The sequence below is a fragment of the Leptomonas pyrrhocoris genome (assembly GCF_001293395.1).
Source record: "Leptomonas pyrrhocoris isolate H10 chromosome Unknown, whole genome shotgun sequence".
NCBI classification, from domain to species: domain Eukaryota; phylum Euglenozoa; class Kinetoplastea; order Trypanosomatida; family Trypanosomatidae; genus Leptomonas; species Leptomonas pyrrhocoris.
In genome coordinates this window covers 48349-65807 of record NW_015438395.1, presented here as the reverse complement: position 1 = coordinate 65807, position 17459 = coordinate 48349, and the positions used below count along the sequence as shown (strand labels likewise).

The 17459-nt window shown below is 63.3% G+C and overlaps 3 protein-coding genes across 3 annotated transcripts; all 3 read right to left on the bottom strand.

Moving 5' to 3' along the window:
- Positions 1-408: 408 nt before the first annotated feature.
- ABB37_10037 (hypothetical protein) lies at positions 409-6890 on the bottom strand (the record flags this gene model as incomplete). The annotated part of the gene is made up of 1 exon (XM_015809760.1): positions 409-6890. Exon 1 carries the CDS (start codon positions 5947-5949, stop codon positions 409-411), a length of 5541 nt encoding a protein of 1846 aa, XP_015651650.1. The 5' UTR covers positions 5950-6890.
- Positions 6891-7445: 555 nt separating this feature from the next.
- Positions 7446-10583, bottom strand: ABB37_10036 (putative protein kinase; the record flags this gene model as incomplete). Its single annotated transcript, XM_015809759.1, has 1 exon — positions 7446-10583. Exon 1 carries the CDS (start codon positions 10521-10523, stop codon positions 7446-7448), a length of 3078 nt encoding a protein of 1025 aa, XP_015651649.1. The 5' UTR covers positions 10524-10583.
- A 488-nt stretch (positions 10584-11071) lies between these two features.
- On the bottom strand, positions 11072-17170 carry ABB37_10035 (hypothetical protein; the record flags this gene model as incomplete). The annotated part of the gene is made up of 1 exon (XM_015809758.1): positions 11072-17170. The coding sequence occupies exon 1, from the start codon at positions 15440-15442 to the stop codon at positions 11072-11074; it is 4371 nt and encodes a 1456-aa protein (XP_015651648.1). The 5' UTR covers positions 15443-17170.
- Between the last annotated feature and the right edge of the window lie 289 nt (positions 17171-17459).

Genomic DNA, 17459 nt, shown 5'->3' with positions numbered 1-17459 from the left:
GCGCGTGTTCGCACAGACGAGACAAGAGAGACGGAAGCGCAACGGGGAAGGAGTGGGGTGAGTGCAGCAAACACGTGACGCAATGTTGCAACGCTGGTCATGTAGTGTCATCAAGAGCGACGAACAGATCTCATCGCCTCAGAGGTCTAATGCGAAGCCTTTTCCTCGCCGTCGAGGTGCTAACAAGGACCAAAGGGGTTTTTTGTTTGTTTGCTGCTGCTTTTCTTTTCTTTGTTCTGAGCTATGTGGGTGCAAAGACACACGCATTGTACCGCAGCGGGGAATAGATATATGCGGAAATGGAATACACAAAAAAGAAGTCATACATACAGCCACAGAAGCACACTGAACGTCCAAGCTGCCGTTACGCGCGTTGCCACGCTCACCTTCGCCTTGAACACTGCGCTCTCAGCGCTGCTCTGCCTCGTAGCGAAGGAGAGCGTTGCAGTAGGCGACCAACATCTCTCGTCGCGGAAAGACCTCGATCGAGCTCAGCCCGGTCACCGCTGCCGCATCGAGCATCCGTACCGTCCCTTGATAAACGCAACGAGCTCCTTCGAGTGCGCCCTCACTGGAAGGAGTTCGATGCGGCAACGCAGCGGCAGCGGCAGCCGCGCACGTCACCACGATATCCACCGTCCGCTGCTCCCACCACATGCGCAGCTTCATCGTGTACCACACGTGCGCTTGCAGTTCCACACGCGTGACAAGTCGCTGCGGCTGCTGGTCCTCGATGCTGGTGCGCGTGGCAGCAGTGGAGAACCGACTGCCTGGTTGCGCCACGCCCCGTTCATTTCCGGCGATGGAGCTACGGTCAAAGGGATCACACCCGTGTCGATCAGGGCCGCTCGGGGCAGCGTTCAGCGCGCTGTCCGGCACGTTGCAGCAACGCAGGAAGGAGGGCGGGCTGCCGCCGCCGTCGCCGTCGGTGTCTGCGTAGTTGGGGTGCAGGATATTCCGCTCGCGGCCCAAGACGCCGTTCACGTTGAGGTGCGAGTGACGGGCCGGTGCGAACGCCAGCGTCGAGGCGCCGTGCGGCGTGCGGGGAGAGTTTAGTCGTGGCGAGAGCGGGTCGGTGTGCAGCGGCAGACGGGCGGGTCGCTGCTCCACGTCCTGCGCCAAGATGTATAAAACAGTGCCGCTGAGTTTGAGGGCCACCACGCGACGCCCTGCGCCGTCCCGCACGGCCAGCCGCTCCACCGACGGCCCGGCGGACGGCCCACCACCCGCACCGGTGCTGCCACTGCTGCTGCTGCTGCGAACAGCCCCGGCTGCCGTCGCGGCGCCGTTCTTTTCCTCCCCTCGCGGGGCGGCGCGGCAGAGGTAAAAGCTGAGCTCCAGCTCCTGGGGCTGCCGCTGCGCGTATTTGGGCGGGACGGTGTAGCGAAGAGGACCCGCACGCGCCACCTGCGTCGCCGCGGCCCGCGCCTGCCTCGATGAGCGGCGGGGGGTGTTAGCATCGATGCCGCCGCCCACGGGGCTGCGGTTGTTGCCCCCCTCGCCGGCCTCTGCCGTGAAAACGGGGACGAGCTCGAGCGTGGTGCGGCGCGCGGCGTGGTTGTGCGGCAGCGGGAGCAGCGCATGCTCGCCAGCCATCGCAGGGGAAGGAGAACTGAAAGACGGATTTGTGTGGGAGTGCGCGGGCACGTATGTGTCGGTCTGGGCATCTTCGTGGCTCCTTGCGGGAGAGGCGTTGTCCTTCGTCCTCTGCGACCCCACCGGTGCCGCAGTGGAAGCGGGAGGCGGCGGAGCCACCGTGGAAGGCGGCCCTTCATCTGTTTCTTTGCGTGCCGCCGTCAGAGTGGTGGTGGTGGTGGTGGTGGTGGTGGTGGTGCTCGGCGGGCCCATGGAACTTACTTGCGCAGCAGCAGAAGCAGCAGCCTCCAGTTCTGCAATCCGCTGCTGCAGCCTCGCGTTTTCATCGGACAGACTCTCCAGCAGTGCCGCCTGCTGCTCCAGTACCCCACGCGCGAGATGGCACTGTTCACACCGGCGGCCATCAGCGTCCCGCCCACGGCGCCACCGCTGCTCTTGAACCACTTCGTTGAACTCCCGCCCCCCGCTCGGGTCGGCTGCCGCGCAGCGCGACACCAACCGCAGAAGATGCGCGTGCTGCTGCCGCGACGCCGCCACACCGTCCGCCGCGCCTCGCTTCCCGTCGTCGCCGCCGCCCTCCGTGCTTGCGGAGTGCACCGCCGGTGTGCTCCACCGCCGTCGTACGCAGTGCAGCACATCCGCAAAGGGGAGCGAGCAGCTCAGCACGTCCAGCAAGGAGGCGAACTCGTCCAAACTAAAGCGGGTAGCCGGCTGGACCGGGCGGGTGCCGAGCCACTGCAGGGCGTCCTCCACACTCACCACCCCAATGCCCGTCTCGCTGATCACGTAGACGAAACTGAGCAGCTCAAAGGCGTCGAAGCAGCCGAGGATGGGCGGCTGGGCGGCCACGGCGCTGGCGACCTCCCGCAGCACCCACGGCGGGCTCATGAGCTGCGACGGCGGGGACGCACCGGCAACCAGTCGGCCTGGCGAGTTGGCGGTCGGCGGTGGGGCCTCCGTCTCTGCCGCTGCCTCGGCGCCCTCCCCACCCTGTCGCTGAGACGGTTGTTGCGCTGCGTGGTGCACCGCCGCCGCCACCTGCGCTGTCATCTCCAAGTACGCCCTCTCTCGAATGTCGAGCAGCGCAGCGCGCAGTTCGGTCGCCTCGGCGCCCACCACCAACGCCGCCACGGCCGTGAACAGCTGCGAATACATGAGAAGCCAGTAGTTGTCGATCCACGATTCGAGCGAGACGGTGGGCGCCGCAGCGGCAGAGGTGACGACTTCCACGTCCTCCGTCGGCGCCGAGCCTGCGAAGGAGTGGCTGTGCACAGACCCGGTGTGTGCCGCAGTGCCCGCATTCTCTGCGAACGCCGGAAGCGGAGTGTCCTCCGCACGTCGGGAGCCATCGCGGGACTGCTGACTGCCCGCCAATGCCGCTGGAAGTCCGCTGCGTGAAGGCGCGGAGGAGGCCGGCGTGGTGTTGCGTGACCCTCCCTCGCCGCCCACGCTGGCCTGCGCTGTGCCGTGCGGATGCGCCGACGACGCCTTTTCAGTCTCGGCCGTTGCAGCAGCAGGGCCGGCGGTGTTTGTTGTATCCGATGCGCCCTCCATCGCGGCGGACACCGTCAAGATCTCCCGCACGGCGTCGACAAAGCGGGCGCAGCTCATTAAGTACTCGGGGTTGCCCACGACGACGCCCTCGCAGTCGCGCATCCAGGCAGGCAGCAGGTCTTCCAACTGAGCACCACGCGGAGTACGCCCCGCGGCGGCGGATGAGGTTTCCTCCTCCGAAAGATTCGCTGCGCCTGTGTACAGGTAGAGCGTCTCCATGAAGGTATCCGGTGTGGCGCACACGTGAAAGAGAAGGCAGTCGGCCGCCGATACATAGCCGCAGCCCTCCGTGTCCATCATGCGGAAACACTCCGTCAGCATCCGCTCCGTTTCTGGGGCAATCTGAATGAGGGGCTTCAAATGAGCGCGTAAAAGGATGGCAGGGGCCGTCGTGGTCGCCGTCGCCGCCGCTGCCGCCGTTGCCGTTCCCTCTGCCGCAGTGTCCATCAACTGCGGTGTCTCCCCCGCCTCCCCTCGCCGGCGACGCTGTTCCAGCACGTGATGTTGATTCCTCCGCGCATCGTGCCTCGCCTCGCCGTGGTGTCCGTCGCCTCGACGTGGACGCCGGTCGCGGTGGCGGTGGCCACCACCATGTCGATGGACCCCGTCCGGGTGTGAAGCGCTGAGCCCAATCGACGAAGCCGCGGTACGAGCGGACTCCGCAGAACCGCCTCCGTCCTCCTCATCCCTCTCATCTTCGGTGTCATCGACGCCTCCTTTCTTCTTCCCATCCACCTCCGCCACGCCCATCAGAATTAGCGATCCGGAAGCGCTCGGGCTCTGACTGCTGTGAGGCGGTTCCCAGGAACTGAGGGGGTGATGCGTGCCGCTCGACGACCGCGACATGGCGAGCGACTTCCCAAACGCGGCCGCCGTCGCCGTCACGGCAGACTCCGGGGCGGTGGTCGCGCTCTCATTCCCAGTCAGCGATCGACTGGCGCGTTGTTCTTGCTGTCCCGCGACGACGCTGCTTAGCGAGCCGTCCCCCGAGCTGCCCGGGTTGTTCGTCGTGGCTGACTTGATGGGGATCTGGCGCTGTTGCGCGCCACCAGACGCGGCGGACGAGGGTGTGTCCGTAACTTCGATCGCCTCACGACCACCGCCGGTGTGTGCCGCACTGCCCTGCGCGGTGGATCCGGCCAGCGCCACGGCCGCCGCCGCTGCTGCTGCTGCAGTGGACGGCGAATTCGAAGTTTCCTCGAGTACGCTCAGTGGCGGAGCAGCGGGAGGGAGCAGCGACTGCAGCAGCACCGGCGGTAACGCGCTGAAGGCGCCTGTGAATTGCGGGGAGGCGACCTCCGATGTGCGCGATGAGGACGCCGCCAACGAGTCCGGCCCACTCGTGTGTCGTGCTGCCAGCGGTGCTGCTGTTGAGGTGGGCGATGGAAGGACGGCCTCCGCGATGGTGCTGGCCCTGCGGCACGCGGACGACGCAGTCGACACGGTGCCCTGTGAGGAGCCGCCCAGCGGGCCCCTCGTGGAGAACTCCGTAGGACTGCCGTTCAGCCTTGATGGACTGGAGCTGCGCATCAGACTCGACAGAGGCGACCCGGCGATGCTGCTGCGACTCGACAGGCGACTCATGGCACGAAAGCGGGCGAGCTCGCTCTTCACATAGGCGTCGTAGCCCACAAACGACTGCACCTCTTTCAGACAGCTCACCTGATCGCACTGAAGAGCCGCGTTGAGGTAGGCCTCCATGTACGCCCGACGAGCTTCACGCTCCTCGCCGCGCACGAGCGGGTCCTCCGCCTTGCTCGTGGACAGGGCGGAGGGGGCTGCGGGGGAGCCGCCAGCGGAAGGATCGCCAATCATCTGCCGCGGCGGTGACCCGGCGACGCCACCGCCGCCTCTGCCGTGCTGCAGCGCCTCTGCGGCGGAGAAGATGGAGGTGTTCTGGACAAAGGAGAGACCGAGATCGACGGGGAAGGCAAAGCCCGGTGGCGTCGGCGGCGGCTCAAACCGCGGCGCCACCGACAACACGAAGTGAACCAGCTGCTGAAACAGTACCCAATGTTCGTTGACCTGCGCGGCCTGCTGCGGCTTCGCGGTGCGCAAGGACTCGAGGGAGGAAGTCGCGGCAGAGAGCTCCTCGTGGTTACCGCCGTCGTCGCTGCTGGGGTTGGCGCAGCTGTTCAGAGAAGACTGCCGTCCTGCGGGTACGTGGTTGGCCGACGAGTGCGACGCCGACGCCGTGCTCTGCGCTGTACGAGCCGGCAGCAGCAAGTGAACGCGGTAGCTGTCCTGACTGTTCGGCACAGGCGTCTCACTAACAGAAGGGTCGGCCAGGCCGTTCACTGCAGCGGCGGCGGCGGCGGCGGCGGAGGAGGATGCACCAAAGCCTTGAAAGCTGCCGAAGCTGCTATCGGGGCGACCACTCGAGACCAGCGGGCCGCCGCCGCCTCCTCCACCGGGGGCCTTCTTGAGCGCAAATACGTCCCCGAATGACTTGGTGAGCGCGAAGGATGAACTCGCCGGGGTGAACGACGCATTCATCAGAAACCCAGGCGTGGACAAGGCCCCTGTCGCGGGCACGCTGCTGGCCATACTCGGCGGACCGCCCACGCCTGCTGCCCCACCGGTGCCCTCGACGGTCACATGCGCCGACGCCGCTGTTGGGACAGGGGAATTGCGCCGCAGCTGATCGGCCGGCACGACGGAGACGACAACGGTGAACGACTTGAGGGGGATCGGCTTGAAGAAAGCTGGCATGTGCCGGCCCCGGTGCGGGGAGGCGGGGCTGCTCACCCCATCCAAGGAGAAGGTGCTGGTGTACTCAATACGAGGCAGGGCCGCCATGATGACGTGCCACCCACACACAGATACCAGTAAAGGAGAGAGCACGGCCTACAACGGAGGAGCCAAACGTGGAAGCAGATGAAGCCGTTGGGAGGGCGCGGCAGACACAGGTACAACACCAGAACAACACCAGAAAATCCGCCAAGTTGGATAATGAAGGTAAAGCGCAAAAGACGCAGAGGAAAAAAGAAGCGCGGTCGTGCTGTGGAGTCCGGTGACCGCGTCTGGTCTCCACTAAACAACGGCAGCAACGGCAAACAAACGCAGAGCTTTACCGGTGGGAAAGTAAAAGGTTTGACAGCCGAGGAGCGTCGCCGCCCGATCGAGCGCAGCCCGCCGCAATTTCTATCGAACACTTCAGTCAAGATGTGAGGGAGGTGAAGTATTAAAAGCAGCAATTAAAACAAACAAAAACAAATGCAATCATACAAGGAGAACGCGCTGGCAGAGAACTAGCAGTTATTGGAATCGCTCTCGCAAGTAATTACGTGCGGAGACATTCAATGGGTCTCGCGCAAACGGAGAGAGAAAGAGAGAAAGCAGGGAGGGTGCTGTCGCGTGTGAACACCTCAGTACAGTAGAAACAACGCAGAAAGAGAGCCACAAAACAAATATTTATCTTCTTTTCTCTTGCTTTTAAGAAGAGAGAGCGCGCGTATAACGCCACCAATGCCCCCGCCCTCTCTACCTTGTCGTGAGTGAGAGAAAACAAAGCAGGTAGTAGTGGTGGCAGTACGAAGAGAGGAAAAGAAAAAGCTGATGTGCCGCCTGTGTTGTCGCTATACTGCGCTCGGCGCCACACACCGCTTGCGAATTTGGAGTTTACAAAACAGAAGAAAAAAACAATTTAAGCAGAAACAGATGAACAGATTTATGCGTGAAGCAGTGCGCGCGTGGGTGAGACGCGTGCTCGGCGGTGCTGCACGTACGCGTAAAGCACTGGTAAAAGGATGCCGAGAAACAAAAGGTGAGGTGAGGAGAGGAGAGGAGGGAGTACAGCCAACTTTGTCAAACGCGATGCCGAATGAGCGGCGGAATCCGCTGATGCATAAACCCGATCCACCACAACGGTGGCCAAGGACCGAGGAGAACGCAGCGGTACACTATTCTTTTTTCTTCTTCATTCCAGCAAAAGAGAGGTGCCGTGCGATGCTAGAAGCCGCCGGTTTGTGCAAGGGGAACGATGTTTTCCCCCACCTTTCGTTGGCTGCTTCACCACCGCAATGCGTGGCCGCTGGGGCTACACAGATCCGCAATTCGGCGGCGCCACCGAGGCGTTTGGAGTCAGACTTTTCTATTGGAAGAGTAACGCACCAAGAGAAACCAAGAGGCTTTTCTGCCTCCTCCGTACAGCAGTGGCGTTCACTTCGGGGTTACGCAGGACAGCGTGAAAGATTCACGTGGTGTACAATACATCTGTGTTAATATATATATACTGCCTCTCTTGTTCTGCGAAAGGAAGAATCGCCCACCAATGGCACGTCACCACCTCCCCCTCATTCCGTCCTGTCTAGCAGGGGCTGGAGACTGCGGTCCAGCACCACCAGCTCCTCCACCAGCGGCAGCGCCGTCCACTGCGAGCGGTCCGGCACAAGTCGGCGCACCAGATTCACATCTCGCTGCAGCAGCGGACGTGAAAGGTAGTACTTGTACACAGCCCGCAGCGTTACCGGGTCGAAGACGCGCACGAGCGATGCGGAAAGGCTGTTGCGCCGCTGAATGTACACGGACCACCGCTGCCGCTGCGCCGCCTCGTCGCTGTCGGCGGTGGCCTTCGTCGACAGTCGCAGCGGGGCCGCTGGATCGGCAAAGGGGACCCCGCCAGCGGAGGACGCGCCGTCCAACTCGGCCTGCTGCCGCTGCAGACGCACCCGCGCCGCCTCCGCCTCCGCCAACGCGGCGACCTCGCGAAGTTGCCGAATGCGGGTGGGTGAGGGCCGCCCGACTGGCAGCGCGGCGTCGTAGCTGTGCTTGGCGTGGCCATCCGTCATGCCGTGCGCGTGCGCCCATGCCTCGTCCATCGCCTCCTGCCGCTGTCGGTCCCCTCGCTCCTCGTGGATCTGTTGCACCATGTGAATGTAGACGTCCTCCGGCGACTGCGGTATCGTCGAGGACGAACTTCGCGGCGTGACGGCCGGCCGCCCGTCCGCGCTCCGCCGCTGCTCCTCGGCCCCCTCTCCCTCGGGGCTGGCCGCCGCCGCCGTGGCCAGCACGTTTAACACGTTCGGCATACTCTGCAGCGGCGCTGAGCCGTGGCGGGAGTGCAGCAGTTCGATGTCGAGCAGAATGCGTTGATGCCGCATGCGTTGCTGCACCCGCTGCCGCAGCTGCGCAACGGCATCAGCAATGTCCGCCATTGAGGCGTAGCGCATATCCACGACGTTGTGGAAGGCCTTGAAGAAGAGCGCCTCCTCGTCGAGGGGAGGCGCAGGCAGCGGCGTGACGCCGGCCGTGAGCAGCGGCTTGTTGGGCGGCGGTGCCGCCGCTCGCAGAAACGGTGGCGGCGAAGTAGAAGGCAGGGGGGCGTCGTCGAAGGGGGTCGGCGCGGCCGTCGGGTCGGGAGAGTTGGGGTCAGATCGCCGGTGATCGTTGCTGTCGAAACTCGCGCGGTGGTGGCGGCCACTCCTCCTTTGCTGCTGTCCGGAGTGCGAGGACGTCGCGGAAGCGGTGGGGGAGGCGAACGAAGAGGACGGAGAGGAGGACGGCGACGCTGGGTGCGGCGGGTCAGCACGCCGGCGGTGTTGCTGCTTCTGCGCCGTTTTCTTGGCCTTTCGTTTCTTCTGCGGTGGCGGCCGCCTCCTCGCCGCACCCGACGCGCTTCGACACGGCGAGTCCGCGCTGTGCCTGGCGTGTGTCGGCGACTCAAGCGAAAGCGACGGGCGCGGCGCGGCGGAGGGGGCGGAGTCGTAAACCATGAAGGGCCGCATGCTCTCGGTGGGGACCGCCCCCGCCGCCGCCACCGCCGAGTCGCTGTTTCCGCCCACGGCGGAGGGGAAGCTGGCCATCTCTGTCGGGCCATCGACGGCGCTCGCGTCACCGCCGGTCCCGTTCATCGCCGCCGTCATGCGGCGTCCGCTGTCGCCGAAGAAGAACGTGCCCTCCGCCATTCCACCGACGCCCCCCGCCGGGGCCGCGGTCCCGTTGAAGGACAACGCACCGCAGCTCGAGAAGGACGGTCCGCCCAGCAGCAGCGCCGCCCGGGCCGCCTCCGTGGCGCGCTTCTCGGTTGCCTCGCGCTCCTCAGAGGGTGAGCAGGCCGGCGGCATCAGCTGATGCTCCATCTCGCTGTGATGCAAGGAGGCGTACCGCGGATCCGTCGGGTTCTTCAGCGCCGCTGCCTTCACGTTCGCCTGCCACGCGATGATCTGCTTCGCCAGCGCCGTCTCGCTCAGCGACGCCGGTACGTCCAGCGGCGTCCGCAGCACGTGCCACAGCTCCACATAGGCGCGTACGCAGGGCATCATGAGCACCTCCTCACAGGTGGGTCGCTGTGCCGCGTCAAGGTGAAGCATGCGATTGATCAGTTCTTGAATCGGCCGGGGGTAGTGCACCGGGAGCGGCTCCCGCTGCCCGCGAGACACACGCATCACCAACGTGGCGAGGTCGCGCGAGTCGAAGGGGTGCCGTAGAGCCAGCAGCTCGTAGAGGACGCAGCCGAGCGACCACACGTCTGACTTGGGACTCGCCGTGCCGCCTTGTATGACCTCCGGCGCCATGTAAAGCGGCGTGCCCTTCATCACGGCCTCCATCTTGCCACCGCCGCCGCTCCACGGTGACTGCGGGGAGCCGAAGTATGGTGAGGCGATGCCGGCGTTCGAGTTGTAGCGCTGCAGGACCGCGAAGGGCTGCTGTAGTGGTGGTGGGCGGTGCGGCGAGGCGTTCGGCGTCCCGAAGTGCAACCCCTCCGTGAACTGCGCCGAGGAGGAGGGAGTACGCTGCAGGTGAAGAACGCCAGTTTCAAGGTTTGGCGTCCCGCCATTGTACAGGCGGTCCTCTCTCGCACCACCAGTCCATGTCCCCGTCCCCGCGGGGTTGCCGCTGCTCCCCTGCCCGCTCATCGTCGCGGCGGCCCACGTGCGGCTTGCCAGATCCGCGTTGAAGCGCTCCGAAATGCCGAAGTCGCCCAACGAGACGGAGGCGTCCTTCCGTCGCACAAAGACGTTGTGCGTCTTGATGTCGCGGTGCACGACGTGGTGGGCGTGCAGGTACTGCGCCCCGAGGACCAGCTGCACGAACCACAGCATCACCTGCTCGAAGCTGAAGTACACGTCCAGCTCCCGCTGCGCCGCCATGCGAGCATCCATGTCACCGCCGTCGTAGTACTCCAGGATGAGGCAGAGGTCGTACTCGCTGTACAGGAAGGCGTCCTTCTGCTCGACCACGCACGGGTGGTGTAGGTCGCGCATCACCGCGATCTCCTGCGACGCGTCGCGGCGCTGATCCTCGTTGAGCCCGAGCAGCGGGATGCGCTTCATGACAAACACTTTGTGGTCGGTGATGCGGCGCACCTTGAAGACGATGCCAAAGGCACCGCTGGCCATCTTCTCGATGATCTCGTACTCCTGCAGAGCCATCGCGCACCCACCTTACCTATACATGGAAAAAAGTTATACGAAGGAGCGGCAAGCAGCTCTTACGCGGAGGAGGGTTACCATATATATTATGGTTATTGTGGGGTTGTAAAGGTCATTAAAAAAGATTGGAGGGAGGGAATCGCTCATGGAGTTGGGCAGCAACGACCGTTTAAAGAAGGAAACTGTCACATACTCTGCTTTCGTCCTCTCCATGTTTGGAAGGCAGAGGAAGGGAAGGAGGGAGGGAGCAGCAGGGAGCAGCACATGCTCGCGGTGCGATGCAGCCGGTTCCAGAGAGGCAACGACAGCAGCAGGCACCACCGCAATGTACGCCAAAGAAGAAAGCTTGTTCCGTTACGCGTCACCTCAAAGCAGGCTTCGCTCAAGCAGCGGACTATTGGCACAACTGCTCACGCAGAGAGAGAGAGAGAGAGTATAGAAAGGCCTTCCGATCTCGCGGCCAAACATAAAAAAGAAGGAGACCGCAAATGCGCTCATGTATGAAGCAGCGGAGTGAAGCAGCACAGAGCAGGGAAACGTAAAAGGAGTCAGAAGGGGCGAGCTGATGCGGCTGCGCCGAGAGTCCTCCGGCGATCACGCAGCATGTACGCCATGTAGGTGAAGTGGGTCGCGGCGTCGCTCCGACACGCTTCGGAGAACACGTCGTGCGGCACTTCACGATGCGGCCACAGCGGACCGGCAGGGGTGCGCACGTGTCGCAGGTGGGCGCGATGACGCAGCCGCAGCCACGCCAGCTCCCCCTCCTCCTCCTCCCCCTCCGCTGTATCCAATGCGTCGCCCTCGCTAAACACAGACGACAGCAATGTCGTGGAGGGCGGAGCACTGGACTTCGTAACCGCCGTGGTGGCGGCTGTGGAGTTGCCAGCGCCGTCGAATTCATCTTCTGTGGAGCTGCGCCGAGAGTGACGACGTGCTGACTGTCGCGTCTCCCACGCCACTCGCGCCTCAGCGAGGAGAAAACGCTGCTCTTCGTGGAAAGAAAAGACGCGCCGGGTGTAGCGCCGTCGCCGCAGCGGCTGCACCTCGCACTCCACTGCGTGCGTTGCAGCGGGCAGCGAAGTACGAGGCGGCAGCGTGTCGTTGGCGCAATGAACGCCCTCCGCGCATGGAAAGGTGCCAGCGAGAAGCTGCGCGGCGTGCCTGCGTAGTTGGCCATGAAGATTTTCAGCTCCGCCGCCGGCGTCTCCGCGTGCTTGAGCTCTTGCAGCACACGTCGTGCTACGACTACCGTCGTGTCCGTTTACTGGATTCGACGAAGCAGAGGAGCTGGACGCTGACACACTGACAGCAGTATCGCTTTCTCCCGCCGTGTCGTAGATGTCTGATGGAGAAGTCCTCTCCATGTTGTAGGGGGTGCCAGCCGCGTAAAAAAAAAGGAAGCGGGCTGATTTGGCGGCCGCTTGTGCAGCGGCAGCACGCGTCATGAAGATCGCTGCCTCTTGGTCATCAGGCACGCCGGACCAATTGAGAATAGGGAATGGCCGTTCAGCATTTTCCGCCTCCGACCGCGAGGACCAGATCGTCTCCTGCGCGCCATGAAGTCCTGCCTCCAGCTGCGCCGCCCCAACATCTGCCGTATTGCCTGCGGTCTCGTCATCGTCCTCTGAGTCCACAAACCACCGGACTTCACGGCTCGCTGCACAGTCGCACGCATCGCTCGAGTGCCCATACGAATCCACTGTGGCTGTCACGCTGCCCATAAACGGCGGGTGTGTGGGGGCCGCCGTGTCTCCTCGAAGCAACTCCCCAGCGCCGCCCGGACGCGACGGATGGGAGGAAAGAAGCGCTTGGCAGCCCGCGAGGGCGTCATGCCAGTGTGTGTGAAACAGCAACCAGCCATCACGCCGCAGTCCGTCTACCAGCAGCGTGTGCATGAGACGCTGGTAGTAACTTGGCGTGCAGTTGATATCCCTCACACAGAGATCGACGCAGGGCGGAGGCGAAAGGGCGGGGTGCGAGCCGCTGCAGAGACGCGCACCTCTACTGGTCATGTGATGGTGCTTCACTTGGATCGCGCGAACGCTACCTTCACCCCCCACTGTAGCCACAGCCGCAGCCGCATTGTCGTGGTTGCTGTCGATATTTCTGTTGCCATCAGCGTCGAACACAGTCAGTTTCAAGTAAAAGGAACTGAAAGCACCGCCGCACATCTCCGCCTGCGCGTAGGCGAGCACCGATCGGACACAGCGGTCCAACTCCGCGTCGTCACCTCGCGCCAACTCGCGGCGGTACCGCTGCCACGTTGACGACGGTGCGCGCAGTGGATCGTCGACGTCCTCTGACGGTGCGGTAAGCAGCTGTGAAGACGCTGGTGTGGAGGCGGTCAGGATGTGTCGGTAGAAAGCACGCCGAAGAGCCCGGCAGCGCACCCGGCGCCGTGCTTGAATCTGTACGACGGGACTCGACGGCACCGATTGACTGGCAACGCGTGCGTGTTGATCGACGTGACATTCGTTGGGGGCGCCAGTTAGTAGGACTGCGGCGGCGGAGTCGGCCGAGGCAGCAGCGGCGGAAGCGGCAATGTCAGGCAAAGGAGCTTGGCGTGGCTGGCGGAGTTGCGCGGCGGCGACGTTACGCAACGTAAGGAGAGGCCAATGTGCTGTGCAAAACGAATGCACCGCCTCCGCACCGCGCACGTTGAATGCGGCTTTCCGCGTCGGTGCGATAGGAATACGAAGCGAGATGCGCTCGCCATCGTCTGTAGCAGCGCTCATCAGAAGCGCATGACGAGCTTGGTGCCTCTCTTGGGAAGGGGTCAGCGGTGCGCTGCGCTTCATCGCGAGCAGCAGTGGTGCGTCGGTCTGCGGCTCCACGACGCCCTCACCGTCGTGGTTGCATGCAGACACCACAGGCGTTACTCTCGGTGCACCTGCGGTTATGAGACGGGCGTCCGCTCCTTCCACCCGCCCCGTTCGGCGCTGACTTCTTGACGAGGCAGAGATTCCCAACACAGCAGCGGCCATAAATGGGGAAGGTACAACGAAGGCTCGCAAAAGATCGAAGGGCAAGGCAGCTGTGGGCGAGCATGGTGCTGGCGAAGTGGTGGACTTCCGCTGACGCCCGCACGAAGCACGCACCTCACCCGCACGGTCACCATCTGTTCCTACTGGTTCCATACTGTGGATCGCACCCGCTGGGATTTTAGACGGGGGGCGCCAATATTCTCTGCAGCGCGCCTCCACGCGCGCCAGCGGCAGCTGCCACGTCCACTCGGCATTGCTCCTCCTCAGGCAGCTCATCGATCTTGTGTGTATCGCGCACTGCGCCGAGGTGGGAAGTGGCGAGCGCCGCAATAGAGACGACATCAGTGCCTGGCGGTCACGGGTGTGGCGCCGCTGCTGAGCTTTGGCGGCGGCTGCGGCTGCGGCCTCTCGCACGACAGCAAAAGTGGGGAAGGCTGAAAATGCCTTCTCTCCCTCTTCCTTCTCTGACGTGTCGCTCGTCCTACTTCGATCAGCACGGCATTCAGACATGGACAGCGGGTCAGCACCTAGAACTGGGAGACACACCAACACTGAAGTGGGAGAGGCACGAGAGCCAGGAAACGCACCTGCGAGGTTGCAGGCAGCTTTGCCATCTTGCAACGGCAACGAAGTCGCAGCGTCTGGCATGGTGGATTGCGTCTGCTGTGTCTCCTGCGCTGACGCGCGAAGGCGTCCGGGTGTGTCGCCGCCTGCCGCCACAGCTCCGTCGCGGCACCGGTGGACAGCAACGGTATCACCGTCGCTGTTGGATAGAAGCTCAGCTGAGAGGTGATGGTACATAGTATGTGTACGTTGCGGCACCGCTGCGTCCTCGCTGTCGGCGTCGTCGTCATCATCATCGGCAGCGCAGTCGGCCTCCATCCTCTCCTCCGACCGTGCGCGCTTCCGACGTGTTCGGCGCGGTGCCGTCGGCCGTGAGATGCCCTTCCGAAAAGAAGCGCCGGCCACCGTAGGAACCTCCCAAAAGCGGTGCTGACGAACCTCTGCGAGTGCGTGCAGCCGGGTGTTCTCCTCGAAGGAAACGGTGTCGCGGTGCGCGTCTGCACGGTTCCATCGCACAGCGCAGCACGGAGGTGGCGGAAGCGAAGACGGTGCCTCGGACGTCTGCCACAGCTTCTTCGCTTCCACCGCAGCATCGGCGATCGCAAAGGGAAAGTCGCGCACACCATCGCGGCCCACTTCGGCGTCGTACGCACATTCGCCGCCCGTTTGGGAGTTCCAATAGAAGCGTTTCTTGAATCCGGAACGATGAGCGGACACGGCCATCCAGCACAACGCCTGCGCGGCGGGAGGCAGCAGCAGCGGTACACGAGCTGCCTCGCACGCCGCCGCAATCCACGCGTCCCACGGCAGCCACGAGGCACCGCGCCACCGCGCAACTGCGAAGCCGCGCACGTGCCGGCAGAGCGCTGGTAGGTGTTCGTGTCTGTCGGCCTCCTCATCTTCTGCCCCTCTCGGCTTTGGAAGAAAGAGAGAAAAATGAAATGTGTGGTGTGGCGCAGGTGATGGAGGCCTGCCGCACCAACACGACACGGCCGGACGGTCGCGCAGCGCCACCACTGCCCTCCGCTCCTGGCCGCTGTCTCGTTGTGATGTCGGACGTCGCATCCACGTCAGCACATCTGCTGCTGCAGTGCGTGTGCTGGAAAGCAGAGAGTCCTCTGCCGCTTGACGTTGACGATTAGCCACGTCCGCTCGCTTTTCGAGGGCATCAATCCCAGCTGCGTCAACAGACTGCTTGATGGAGTCCCACAGCTCCGCGATCGACTTGTGTGCTACGGACGCTGCCTCAGCGCACTGCCAGCTCTCGTCCTCGTGGCTTAAAAGAGCAGCGCTGCGGCCTGTCACATTGTCGTCGTTGTTGTTCAGGCGGCGTCGCCAAACAACCTGTGTGGGTCCTCGAATCCAAGACATTTCTGCTTCACGCCGGTCAACGCGAGGTGCCACCGTGGATGCGGTCCTCTGAGGTTCTTTGCAGGGACGCTGCACAGAATCTTTGTGGTTCTCCAGAAGTCCTTCGCTGATGACCGCCGTTGTGCCCACCACTCCCTCCACTTCCGCCGTCATCCACGCCCACCAACAGTTCCGCGCTCCTTTCTGGGGTGGGTGGTGCCCGCTGCCTCGCCAGCGTCGCCTCCCCCTCGCCGCAACAGCCCCTTTCACCTTCATTTCGATAAAGCACCGCTGCGGCAGATACCCCGTTGCAGAAGACGACGCCACAACAGCGGTCTTGAAGAGCGCTGCAAGGTCTGCTGTCACAAGGTCAAAACTGCAGAGCTGTTCTGCTTGATTCTTTTGTGGAGCCGCTGACGTGTGGAGCGAAGACCCCACGGCGCACGGCGGCGATGGCCACATCTGGTTGTTCTGTCCGTTCTCTCGGGAGCGCGGCGCCCCTCCCGCCTCGCCGTCGTGCAACGCGTCGCCTCTGTCCTTCACCTCCGTCGCAGCACGCTGACTTCGCCAGTGCGCCACGACCTCCTCAGGACGAGGAGGGACCAAAGGAAGAGGTGCATGAATGGAATCAAACAACAGCTGCGGTGGGTGCTGCGGAGATAACGCACGCGTCGGCCTGATCGCGACGAAGCGAATGTGTCTTTCGGGTTCTGGATCTTCCTCTGCCATCGATGCGCACCTGTCGAGGATCAAGCAAGAGGGCAGGTGCGCCGCCGCGCACACCGAGTTAAGGTGAGCGTTGTCCATTACAGTCGCTTGCGACTCCTCTGGCTCGTTCTGCATGTCCGCTGCGCCGATAGGGTTGGATGGCTCACCTCCTCGAGCGCTGTGCGGAGTGAAAGCGGCGAGGTCGCCCTCCGTCGGCATCGCGTGCTCCTCCCACCGCAGCAGGCGCCACCGCTGCTCTCGAGGGATGCTCCAACGCCGCGGTGGTGGTGATTCCCTTCTGCTGGATATACCAGCCACGTCGACATCGCTCTCTGCCGGCGCCGGCAGCGCAGCATCTAAATCATTTGCCCTCCTTGAAAGAGAAGCATCGGCTGATGGTGCAGTACGCGCTGGTTTTTCGGTGGAAGTGAAAGGCACAGCGACTCGCCGCAGCTGACGTGCCACGGCGGCCATCCAACGCGCATCGGCGGGGGCAACGGCGTACACCGACGCACAAACCGATCGATGCTCGAGATAGCTCGGGAAAGGAATGTGATAAGGGGCGCCAGCTCCAACCTTGTGGAGCACGCGAGTGTCGCCCGCACAACCATTTCTGTCTGTCAGTGCATCCTGTGCTTCGACGCACGATGAGAGGGAGCCGCTCGTGCTCAGGTGTGCGCTCGTTGCCGTGCTCGCGGCCAGCTGTAGACGAGCGAAGATGAGAGGCATTCGCTGCTCTCTTCTCTTTTCCCCTTTCTTAATACATAGACACGTGATGCGTACGTGGTCGCTGGAGACTCGGCGAATGCGCAGAAACAGAGAAGGCCGCCGCCGCTGAATTCTGCTGCGCCGATCTCCAGAAATACAAGGAGACCTGAGAAAGTATTCGCTATGTATATGCTGCAAAGGAAGGATAAACTGCTGTGCGTCCTGATGAGACAGGGGGGACGTGCGGCCGCCACAGGAGCATCGCTGTTGCCGTCGTCGGAGATGTTTCCTTCGGAGGGTCGTGCAGCGTCGGCGCCGTCCACGACGTTGTCTGGCGCGAGATGTTCACACCGCACAAGAAGAATAAGAAAAGAATTATATATAAGAGCAGGTAGTGGGAGAAGACGAGATGCAATGCGAGTTTGCGCGGTGTTCCTGCCGTTCTCTCACTCGCTGCGCGAGTGGGTCCACCCGTTGAATAGGAGAAGAGAACACAAATGCATCGGCTGTGGTCTCCCGTAAACGAGCCGTTGACGGCTCAGGAACTGTTGGAAGGGACGAGCATCGAATGCAGCGGCGCAGCCACATCACCAACGTCCTTCGATGTTCCACGGCGACGAAT